The sequence below is a fragment of the Musa acuminata genome, chromosome BXJ3-1 (genome assembly GCF_036884655.1).
Source record: "Musa acuminata AAA Group cultivar baxijiao chromosome BXJ3-1, Cavendish_Baxijiao_AAA, whole genome shotgun sequence".
Taxonomy (NCBI): domain Eukaryota; kingdom Viridiplantae; phylum Streptophyta; class Magnoliopsida; order Zingiberales; family Musaceae; genus Musa; species Musa acuminata.
In genome coordinates, this window is record NC_088349.1 from 26,113,082 (window position 1) to 26,122,369 (window position 9,288).

Here is a 9,288-nt window from a genome sequence, read left to right on the forward strand (position 1 = left end):
GCCTTTGCTTTTGGTCTTCAGCCATACGAAGGCGTTGTTGTCGGAACCTCTTCTATCGTCGCTGTCAGGCTTTTCTGCGCAGTCACGGTTGGCTTTGGCGTCGTACCCACGAGGCCAAATAAAATAAAAATATCGCAGGATAAGGTGGAGAAATGGATAAGGATGACCCACTCCACCTTATCCGCTTGTCCCCATCCTCCTCTGACCGTTTAATGACTACCTTCTCTTGCATTCTCCTTCTTACCCTTCTCAACTCCCCCTTTCTCTCCTTTCTCTCTCCGTAAATATTAACGTATAATTTTAAATATTTATATTGTTTAATATATTATTACATAAATAACGGATTTTCAATTAAAAGAAAATACTTGGACGTAACTAACCTCAATACAATAAATTCTAATTCCCCATTTGATTCACCACGGTGACGTTTACCACAACTCTCGGTGGACCCGTGCCACGCCATTACTCCTTCCGTTTCAACCTATTTTATGTGCGTACGTCGGCTTCCTCCTCTTTCTCTCTCTCTCCCCCTCACATGCGCTGGACTCGTGGGTGGCAGACGCCGTAAATAAGCCCGAACGTCGGAGGCATTCCTGCCTGGCTCCCGCCAAGCTCTCGCCGGAGCGGTAGCCGCAGGAAACAAGTAGGATCAGCAATGGTGTTCGCTTCCCTTTCTTGTCCCTTTTGCTTCTTTCGATTCTTTACTGGGCTTTGATTTTTTTGTTTTAGGGGTAATCGATCTTGTTTCTGGTTTCCTCGCTGGACGGTGATGGGGAACGCGGCCGCAAAGGAGGGAGAGAACGGCCACGGCGGGCCGATGGAGGGATCCGACCGAGACGCTGCTGTCCCCAGTGGCCCTCAGCAGGCGGTCGGCCAGATGGCGTGCTCGCCGCCGGAGAGCCCCCGGAACTCCCGGTCCCCGCGCATGAGCGCTCCCCAGGTCTTTGGTCATCCCTCCCAACTCGAACCCCCTTTGTCTCCAGCCTTTTCTTTTTGGTGATTAACTTTGTCTATTGATTATTTTATTATGATGATGAGTGCTGCCTTCCTAAAAAAAGAGTTCTATTTTTTCTCCAATTTCTTGATTGTGATAGACATGGTTTTGCTGTAATCTGAAATTTGCTTATCTCGTTCATTTTATTTGGGTTCTTAATGATATAAATAAATGCTATGGCGTATGTTTGATCTGGTACATTGTCGAACTTGATTGTCGGAAAATTACTAGTGTTTTCGGTGCGTGATTATTGGCTTAAAGAACATGATGGTTTATGGCACTGTTTACCTTAGTAGCTAAAATTGATGTTTATGGTGATCTGTTTAATGTTTGAATAATAATTAATCAACAAGGTGATAGATTTCCAGATCAATGGAAAATGAAGTAGATTCAATACCATCAACTCTTCTGTGTTCATTAGCCCTTTGATACTCTCTGTTTGGTGTTAATAGTTTACTGCATTCTTGGTGAATTAAGCCAATGTTTTGCTCGTGAGTTACAGGCTAGTCAGTGGTTCATTTTGAGGCTCTTTTTCCTTTCCATATCAGCCTTGACCTTTGGCTACATTTATATAGTTACAATGGTTGTTCCTAACTGAAATTTGAGGCTTGAAAGCTTTCTAGGGCTTCCTGACCGAAACCTTTTAGGACCTCTCATTTCCTTTGATTTCTTTCTTTCCATGACATCTGGATAAAACAATGAGCAAGCCAAAAATTTTAAACATGCCCTATTTTTCATATAAACATAGATTCATATTTGTTTACTTTATCTTTTGGGAGTACCATATATTTGATCTCCTGTCTCACACACTTGACCTTACCTTATGTTAAAATGGAATATTTATCTTTACCAGATTATATGTTAATCAATTTGAGGACTGCATCCAATGTCATCCATAAAATTCGAAATTGTGTTCCTTTTGTACTTGTTCAATCTTCTTAAGATCATTTTAAATAGAACTAATTTGTCTCTCTATAAATTTCTATGGTTTGTTCATTGTCCACTTCATCAATTTCTTGCCATTAAATTCTATTCAAATCTTTGTTAGCACACAAAGAAATAATTGGACAGTTCTCATCATTCACCTAAATTTTCTATATTATCCTAAAACTTCTACTTGAATAAAAATATATAAATTTGTCAAAACTACATTGTCTTTAAACAAATGTTTGGTCTCGTAGGAATCTTTTTTAGCGATTACAGGGCATACTGTTAAATGTTAGCTTTCTCTATCTAGAGGCTTTCTTTCTTGTCATACTTTTTGACTGTTTGCTTGCATCATCAAATTTGTGATATATTTGGTAAAAGACTAAACAATTCAAACAGATTCTCATTGTTATTAGCTTACCTTTAAAGCAACATTCAGAGAACAACTCTGTGTACCTCTTCCACATGTCATCCCCCAACTATGGATTGGAGTTCCATCATTTTGTCAACATAAACATTGCTTCTATTCATGAAACTGTCAAAAAAATAGAATTCTTGGTAATACAGATCAATTTGGACATTGTAAAGAGAACCAACGCTATGGAAGGACTGTTAATATTTGTTCTTTTGATGTTCCATATCTTATTACTCCAGGTATCCATATCACAGCTAATTTCTTTCTGTGCTTTTAAAACAAAATTACTCTTCATAGTATTTGAGTTCAACAGATGATTGATCATTTGAAGTTTCACAAAAAGTTATTGTGTTTATACAGTAAATATTTTTTGGATTTTTAGCACTCTGCATATGTTTCTTTACATCGAGTGTAACTAACCTGGTTATGAGACTTCTGTTTTAAACGCCTTGATAGTAATTAAAGTTACTTCAGTTCAAGGCCTATTTATATAATACTAAAAGCAATAAAAGACAGTTTCAGCTATGTCTATATTTTGATTGTTCCAAGTTGTTGCTCTTCATGATCCTATGCATTACAAATGGGAGGATGATTTGCATGTACCTCATGTCATATTTTTTCCAATTTTGATCTTATGAGTCAGTGAGGTAATTTTGTCATTCAATCATTCATGTTCTCGTTCATTCTGTAATGTTTTTTGAAAAAATCAATGATTCCAACAAATTACACTTTAAATAGAGAATTAAAACAAGTGTTTTTAGTTTTGTGACATATGCCTCAATGCTGGAAACATGTGAGCACAATTAGTGCCACTGACAAGTGGATTGAAGACCATTTGTGGCAAACCAAATGACACAATGGAAAGCAGACTCGAGTCTAAATATGGGACTCCATTGAGCATGCAATTGGTTCAGCCAAATGCCTCAAAATTGTTTCTTCTTCTGAGGCATTAACTATATACTATATTCTGGAGTTCACATATGTTTATCAGTTAATCTCTACACTCTAGGAGTTGTTTAGGCTTAGTTTGAGTCTGATTTAGACTAAGATTGAGTAATGATGAGGACTAGTTGAAATTTTCATTCTTTCTTTTAGTTGCTGTTTTAAAAAGGCTAAATCATATTTCAACTCCAGTTATTATTTTGGTCCTATTATGGATATAGCAATGTATCATTGTCCATGAAGTTCCAAAAATCTGATGATATTTAAAGGAAAATAAAAAATTCTATGCTATTGATTTGAGGATAAATAAAAAAGGTCTTTGAGTTGTCAGATATTTCTTACTTTTCTCTACATTTTATTTGTCTTTATCTCATCTTTGTTTCCTCTTCTTCTATAATTCTGTTATATTATTCTATCAAAGATAAATTTTCTTTGCTTGTCTGAATGCATACATAATTGTTTAACTCCCCAGTTTAGTCCCACATTAAATGCGAGAGAAGGCCTGAGTTGGTTTAAAAGGACCTGATGAATCTACCAGTAACTTTCAAGCTTAAGAATGTTAAAGCAGTGGATCATGGTAAATGGTATAAGTTGGGAGATTGAAACATCCCAGTTTAACTCTTATCATATGCTGGAAAAGGATTAGATGGGTCCAGTTTGAACTTTGACAAGAATTATACACTAGAATCTAAATTATCATCTTTTTATTCCTTAATTGGCTGGTACCAAAGTTTTTTTCTGCATTGTTCTCCTCTTTCTTTAGCCTTTAGCTCTTCATTGGTTGTTACCAAAGACAGATCCTACATCACGTTCACTCATTCTTCTTCAGCCTCGTTTCCCTTTCTTTCATCCATGGTTATCAATGCAGAGTTTTTCATTAATCTATATGAATTTTGTCAATATTTTGATCCCTGTGTACAGTCTGCAATCTACAGATTCATGGAAATAGTCTATTGATTCTCTATCAGACAATATACACTGAAGGATTGGATGATCTAGAATTAAATATTAAATCATGCAATCTTCTCTAGTTATCCTTGTGGCCAATTTCTAAACCCATAAAAAAATCCCTTTTCTTCAGAAACAAAATATAGATTGCATGATCCTTGTTCTTGCCTTCCCAACTATGAGCAAAAGGCACATGTTTGGTTCACATTTGTGAGAGTAACATTTATGGAATAATGCAAGTGTTGCATTGATTGTTGATAATCCATCAAGATTTGCTTTGAAAACTTGTGAAAGCTTAGGCCAATATTTTGAAACTGATTTTGGACCTTCAAATTTTACATTGGCAATGTTTGGAGTTTAAATGCCCAATGAAATTTGAAGGTAGACATCCATGCCTACCTTTAGAAGCATATGATACTTTTAGCTTCAGGATATCTGGATTAGTTTCGAATATTGTTAAGTGACTCAACAACAACTGTACTGGGTGAGCTACATGGGTCTTTTGTCTATTGGGATCAAAAGTTTGATATCAAATATTTTAAAGTGACCTAGATATTTAGAACTTTAATATGAAGATTTGATACAAACATGCTGTTATCATGTTAGATTTTAAATTTAAGTTCTTATCTAATCCCTTTCTTCCTTTGATCACTTTCTCCATTTTGTTCATTTCTCTCTATTTCTCACTTCCAACTAAAAGCTTCTTTTTGAGCAGAATATGTGTACGGTTATTGGTGCTTTTGTTTTCGAATGCCATTTTCTTAGTGCATGGATGCTACTTAAATATCAGTGCCCTATTCAAGAAGCAGATTAACAGGTAAATTTATGTTGTAGATTCCAGTAGCTCCATTACAAAGAGCAGCTGATACCCCTCCAGTTTTCAGTCAAACATGGATGAATCACTCTGATGGACCGTTTGACCCCCCAATCGAAAATGGAATTGCTACACTCATTACTTGGGGCCATGGAGGGAAGGAGGTTTTGGTTGAAGGATCATGGGACAACTGGACTTCAAGGTTGAGATCTAAGATTACTGTGCAAATAATCCTAGCTTCCTTTTGGAACTTATTCACAAAAAGTGGATTGAGTTGCTAAGACCTTTCTAATTTTCAGGAAAGCATTGCAGACATCAGGTAAAGATCATTCCATCTTGTTGGTCCTTCCATCTGGGATCTATCACTACAAGTTCATTGTGGATGGTGAATTGAGGTTTATTCCTGATCTTCCTCACATGGCTTATGAAACTGGACACACTGTCAACATTCTTGATGTCTCTGTGAGTAAACAAAGTACTTGCACATTTTTCTTTCCTTTTTCACAAGCTAGAATCAAGATCCTGCTAATGATGCCCATTTCCATGTTCCAGGACTACATTCCTGAGATTGTGGAAGGTGTTTCTGAATTCGAGGCACCCCCGTCGCCCAACTCCAGCTATGGTGGATCATTCCCAGTGGATGAGGACTATGCGAAGGAGCCACCAATGCTTCCGCCCCAGCTTCACCTCACAGTTCTTGGCTCTCGAGAAGCCGAGGGATCTTCTACAAAACCTCAGCATGTTGTTCTCAACCATCTCTTCATTGAGAAAGGATGGGCATCGCAGTCACTGGTGGCCCTTGGTCTGACCCATAGGTTTCAATCCAAGTATGTAACTGTGGTCCTTTACAAACCTATGAGAAGGCAATAGCAAAACTTACCGCAGATCCAAGCTTCTTTGCTGTATAGAACAGTTGCTTTTTCTTCCAACGTAGGTTTAGGGTGCAGTTGGATTGCCACTATCAACTCTTGTTTCTTCTTATTTAAGTATTATCATCACATCCATGTCCCGTTTGATTCATTGTTATGATCTTGGTTTCCAAACCTGGATATGCAACTTATCGTGGTTTCCAAACATCCATTGCCACTATCAGCTTTTTGTTTCTTTCGAAAGTGGAACTTGATTGAGAAGGTAAGATTTTGAACCATCAATCTGATACGAGTCATGTGCATCATCAAATTAATATTTTAGATATAAAAATTTTATACGATGAGATTTTAAATTATAAAAATAAGATAACTGGTGGAAATATTTTATTATCATATTAATATTTTTGGTATTGTATATCTAATATTCTGATAGTAAAATTTCATATTGGATAAATGTGCTTCATATGGACACGCAAGGCTATCTCTAGTTTATTGTTGCTGGTAGAATAATGACCTTTCTTTGGAATCATGTCATTTTTTCCAATCTTTTACTATTAAACTCTCTTGGAAGAACACGGAGGACATTATTTTATATAGCACCTATTCCTAATAAAATTTTAAATCTAATTCAACCATTATCTAAAGTCAACACCCACATGAGGCTATTCTTTTTTTTTTTTGGACTATAAGGTGTCAACCACCCTTGTCCATATCCAAGTTTTATTCAGACAAGAAACTTATTAAATATTTCATCGTTATTGATTAAAATAACTTTTAAAAATCTTTAGAATCAAATTTAGAGTCCATTCAGCGTCCAAAAGTCTTATATGACAATAGTATAGGCTATTATTAGGATTATGAAAATAACTATGGATGATTATAGATTTCAATGACTTTTGATAGGGAATATTTCGGTATCATCACATAGCGATAGTCGATAGCCCCACCTCAAAATCAACGTGGCATCTCAAAGTCGACGTGGTGCACACGCATGGTACGACTTCAAAACGATACAGTGGACTTGAGAATACTCACAATAGTGCTCGAGATCGTATAAAGTAGCCCCGCGCGGTGAAGAACCCGAACCATCAGCCCGTGTCATCTGGGGCAAACGAACTGGCTGCCTAGAGTGTCAGCAATCATTAACAATTTACGTGCGATCGATACTCGGGGAGAGGTATAAACACTGACCCCCTAGCCCATGCTAAGGGTGTTAGGATCAAGAGCACTAAGAGGGGGGGGGGGGGGTGAATTAGTGCAGCAGAAAACCTTCTGTGATTAAAATCGAAAACTGCGTTCGTTCGATAGAAGTGATTTTGGTAAGAAAACCGATTCGTAAATCACTTCAACTTTTGACTAGGATAGATGCAGCAAAGATATGAACGCAATTTGCAGTTATGATGGAAATCAGAATATAAGTGCAAACTGAAATATGATGTTCGTACGATAAAAGCGATTTCAGTATAAAAGCTGATTCGTAAACCACTTTAAGGCGAGATGCAGTTAAAGCAAAGATATAAAGGCAGTTTGCAGTTATAATGGAAATCAAAACGTAAGCGTAAACTGAAATACAATGTTCGTACGATAAAACTGATTTGCGTCTTAAACCCCGATTCGGAAAGCACTGAACTTTGAAACACGTTCGTAAAAACACAGAAGGCAGTAAGCTATAGGGGAGGTTTGTAGTAAAGATAATATGCTCAAAGTAAATACAAACCGAGATTTAGAGTGGTTCGGTCAATCTTGACCTACTCCACTTTTGGCTTCCTCCACCGACGAGGTCACCGACGTCAACTAGAGGCCTTCTTTCAATAGGCGAAGGCCAACCACCCTTTTACAGTTTCACTCCTTTTGACGGGCTTAGGAGACAACCCTTACAGAATTTTCTCTCCTCTTTTTACAACTCAGAACTTGGAAGAAAAGAGGGAGAAGAACTTTTGGCTTTTACAACAATTTTGAGCTATAAGAATCACAGAAAAAGATCAAGATTTCGGTGTAAGTTCATGTTCTTTCAGTGCTGAATGGGTGGGGTATTTATAGGCCCCAACCCAGTTAAAATTTGGAGCTCAAAACTGTCAATTCCTGAAATTCCGGGATCAGGCGGTTGCACCTCCTGACTAGAGCGGTTGCACCGCCTGGCAGAGCTCGAAGACTGAGCCTCTAGGCGGTGCTACCTCTTGTCCGGGGCGGTTGCACCTCCTGACAGAGCTCGAAGACCGAGCTCAGGCGGTTGTACCTCCTGACTGAGGCGGTTGCACCGCCTGGCAGAGCTCGAAGACCGAGCTCAGGCGGTGCCACCTCCTGTCAAGGGAGGTTGCACCACCCAGTCTCGCTCAGAGATTGAGCCCAAGCGGTGCCACCTCCTAGCTGGGGCGGTTGCACCGCCCAGTCTCGCTCGGAGACTTAGCCCAGGCGGTGCTACCTCCTGGCTTGGGCGGTTGCACCTCCCGCCAGAAATCAGGGTCCGAATGGGTTGATCCATTCGGCCCAATTTGGGTTTTTCAGGGGCCCAATTGCCCCAAGATTAAGTTAATGGGATCACCTCCCATTTCCAACTTAATCATTATGCTAACTACGATTTTTCCTAAGATATTTACTGCAACTTGCTCCGGTGCGTCAATCGCTTCTTCCGGCGAGCTTCCGGCGAACTTCCGTCGATCATCCGATGAACCCTCGGTGATGCTCCTGCGGACTTTCGGCAAACTCCTGGACTTGCGACAATCCACTTGGCGAGTTTCGACGAGCTTCTTTGGCAAGCTTATGGACTTCTCGGATTTGTTCCCGTAGAACCTCCGACGACTGTCCGAACTTCCGTCGAACTCTCGAACTCCCAACGTGATCATTGTCTTGACTTCGGCACAACTCCTGTTGCATATCTTATTTTTATCGTAGTTAATCCTACACACTTAAAACAAAACTTCGATCGAGACAATTAATCCTAAGCAATTAACCAAGTTGTCCGGCATGTCATTGGTCCCTCGACGCTTCGTCCGATTCTTCGGCGCATCATCGTCTCCTGCAGCCTATTGCCCAATCGGCCAATTGACTCCGTAACTCTGATATCCTTGGCACAATACCCGCTCTTTTTGGCCCGATGCCCGAGTCCACGGTCTGAAGCCTTCTGTCGATACGTCGACCGATCCACCGGCCCGACGTCCAATCTTCTAACATGTTCCTCCGACACAACATGATTTTCCTGCTTTAATTGTCTCATCCTGATCGAAGCATCCTGCGTCACTCAAAACGCAGATTAAATCATAAACATATATCAAGTGGTTTCATCATCAAAATACGAGATTTAACAATCTCCCCCTTTTTGATGATGACAACTACTTGATGACGGAGTTAACCTTAACTCTCGGAGTTTAAACAAACTCCC

At 39.2% G+C, this 9,288-nt stretch overlaps 1 protein-coding gene across 1 annotated transcript; it reads left to right on the top strand.

Annotated features, from left to right (window-relative positions):
* Positions 1–483: 483 nt before the first annotated feature.
* LOC135629485 (SNF1-related protein kinase regulatory subunit beta-1-like) lies at positions 484–6,060 on the top strand. The gene is made up of 5 exons (XM_065136920.1): positions 484–643; positions 730–940; positions 5,061–5,242; positions 5,340–5,502; positions 5,593–6,060. The coding sequence occupies exons 2-5, from the start codon at positions 770–772 to the stop codon at positions 5,908–5,910; spliced, it is 834 nt and encodes a 277-aa protein (XP_064992992.1). The 5' UTR covers positions 484–643; positions 730–769; the 3' UTR covers positions 5,911–6,060.
* The last annotated feature ends 3,228 nt before the right edge of the window (positions 6,061–9,288 follow it).

Coding starts and splice junctions, on each gene's coding strand:
- LOC135629485 (XM_065136920.1), top strand. CDS start 770: ATGGGGAACGCGGCCGCAAAGGAGGGAGAGAACGGCCACGGCGGGCCG. Junction 5,243..5,339: donor TGGGACAACTGGACTTCAAG/GTTGAGATCTAA, acceptor TCTAATTTTCAG/GAAAGCATTGCAGACATCAG. Junction 5,503..5,592: donor TCAACATTCTTGATGTCTCT/GTGAGTAAACAA, acceptor TCCATGTTCCAG/GACTACATTCCTGAGATTGT.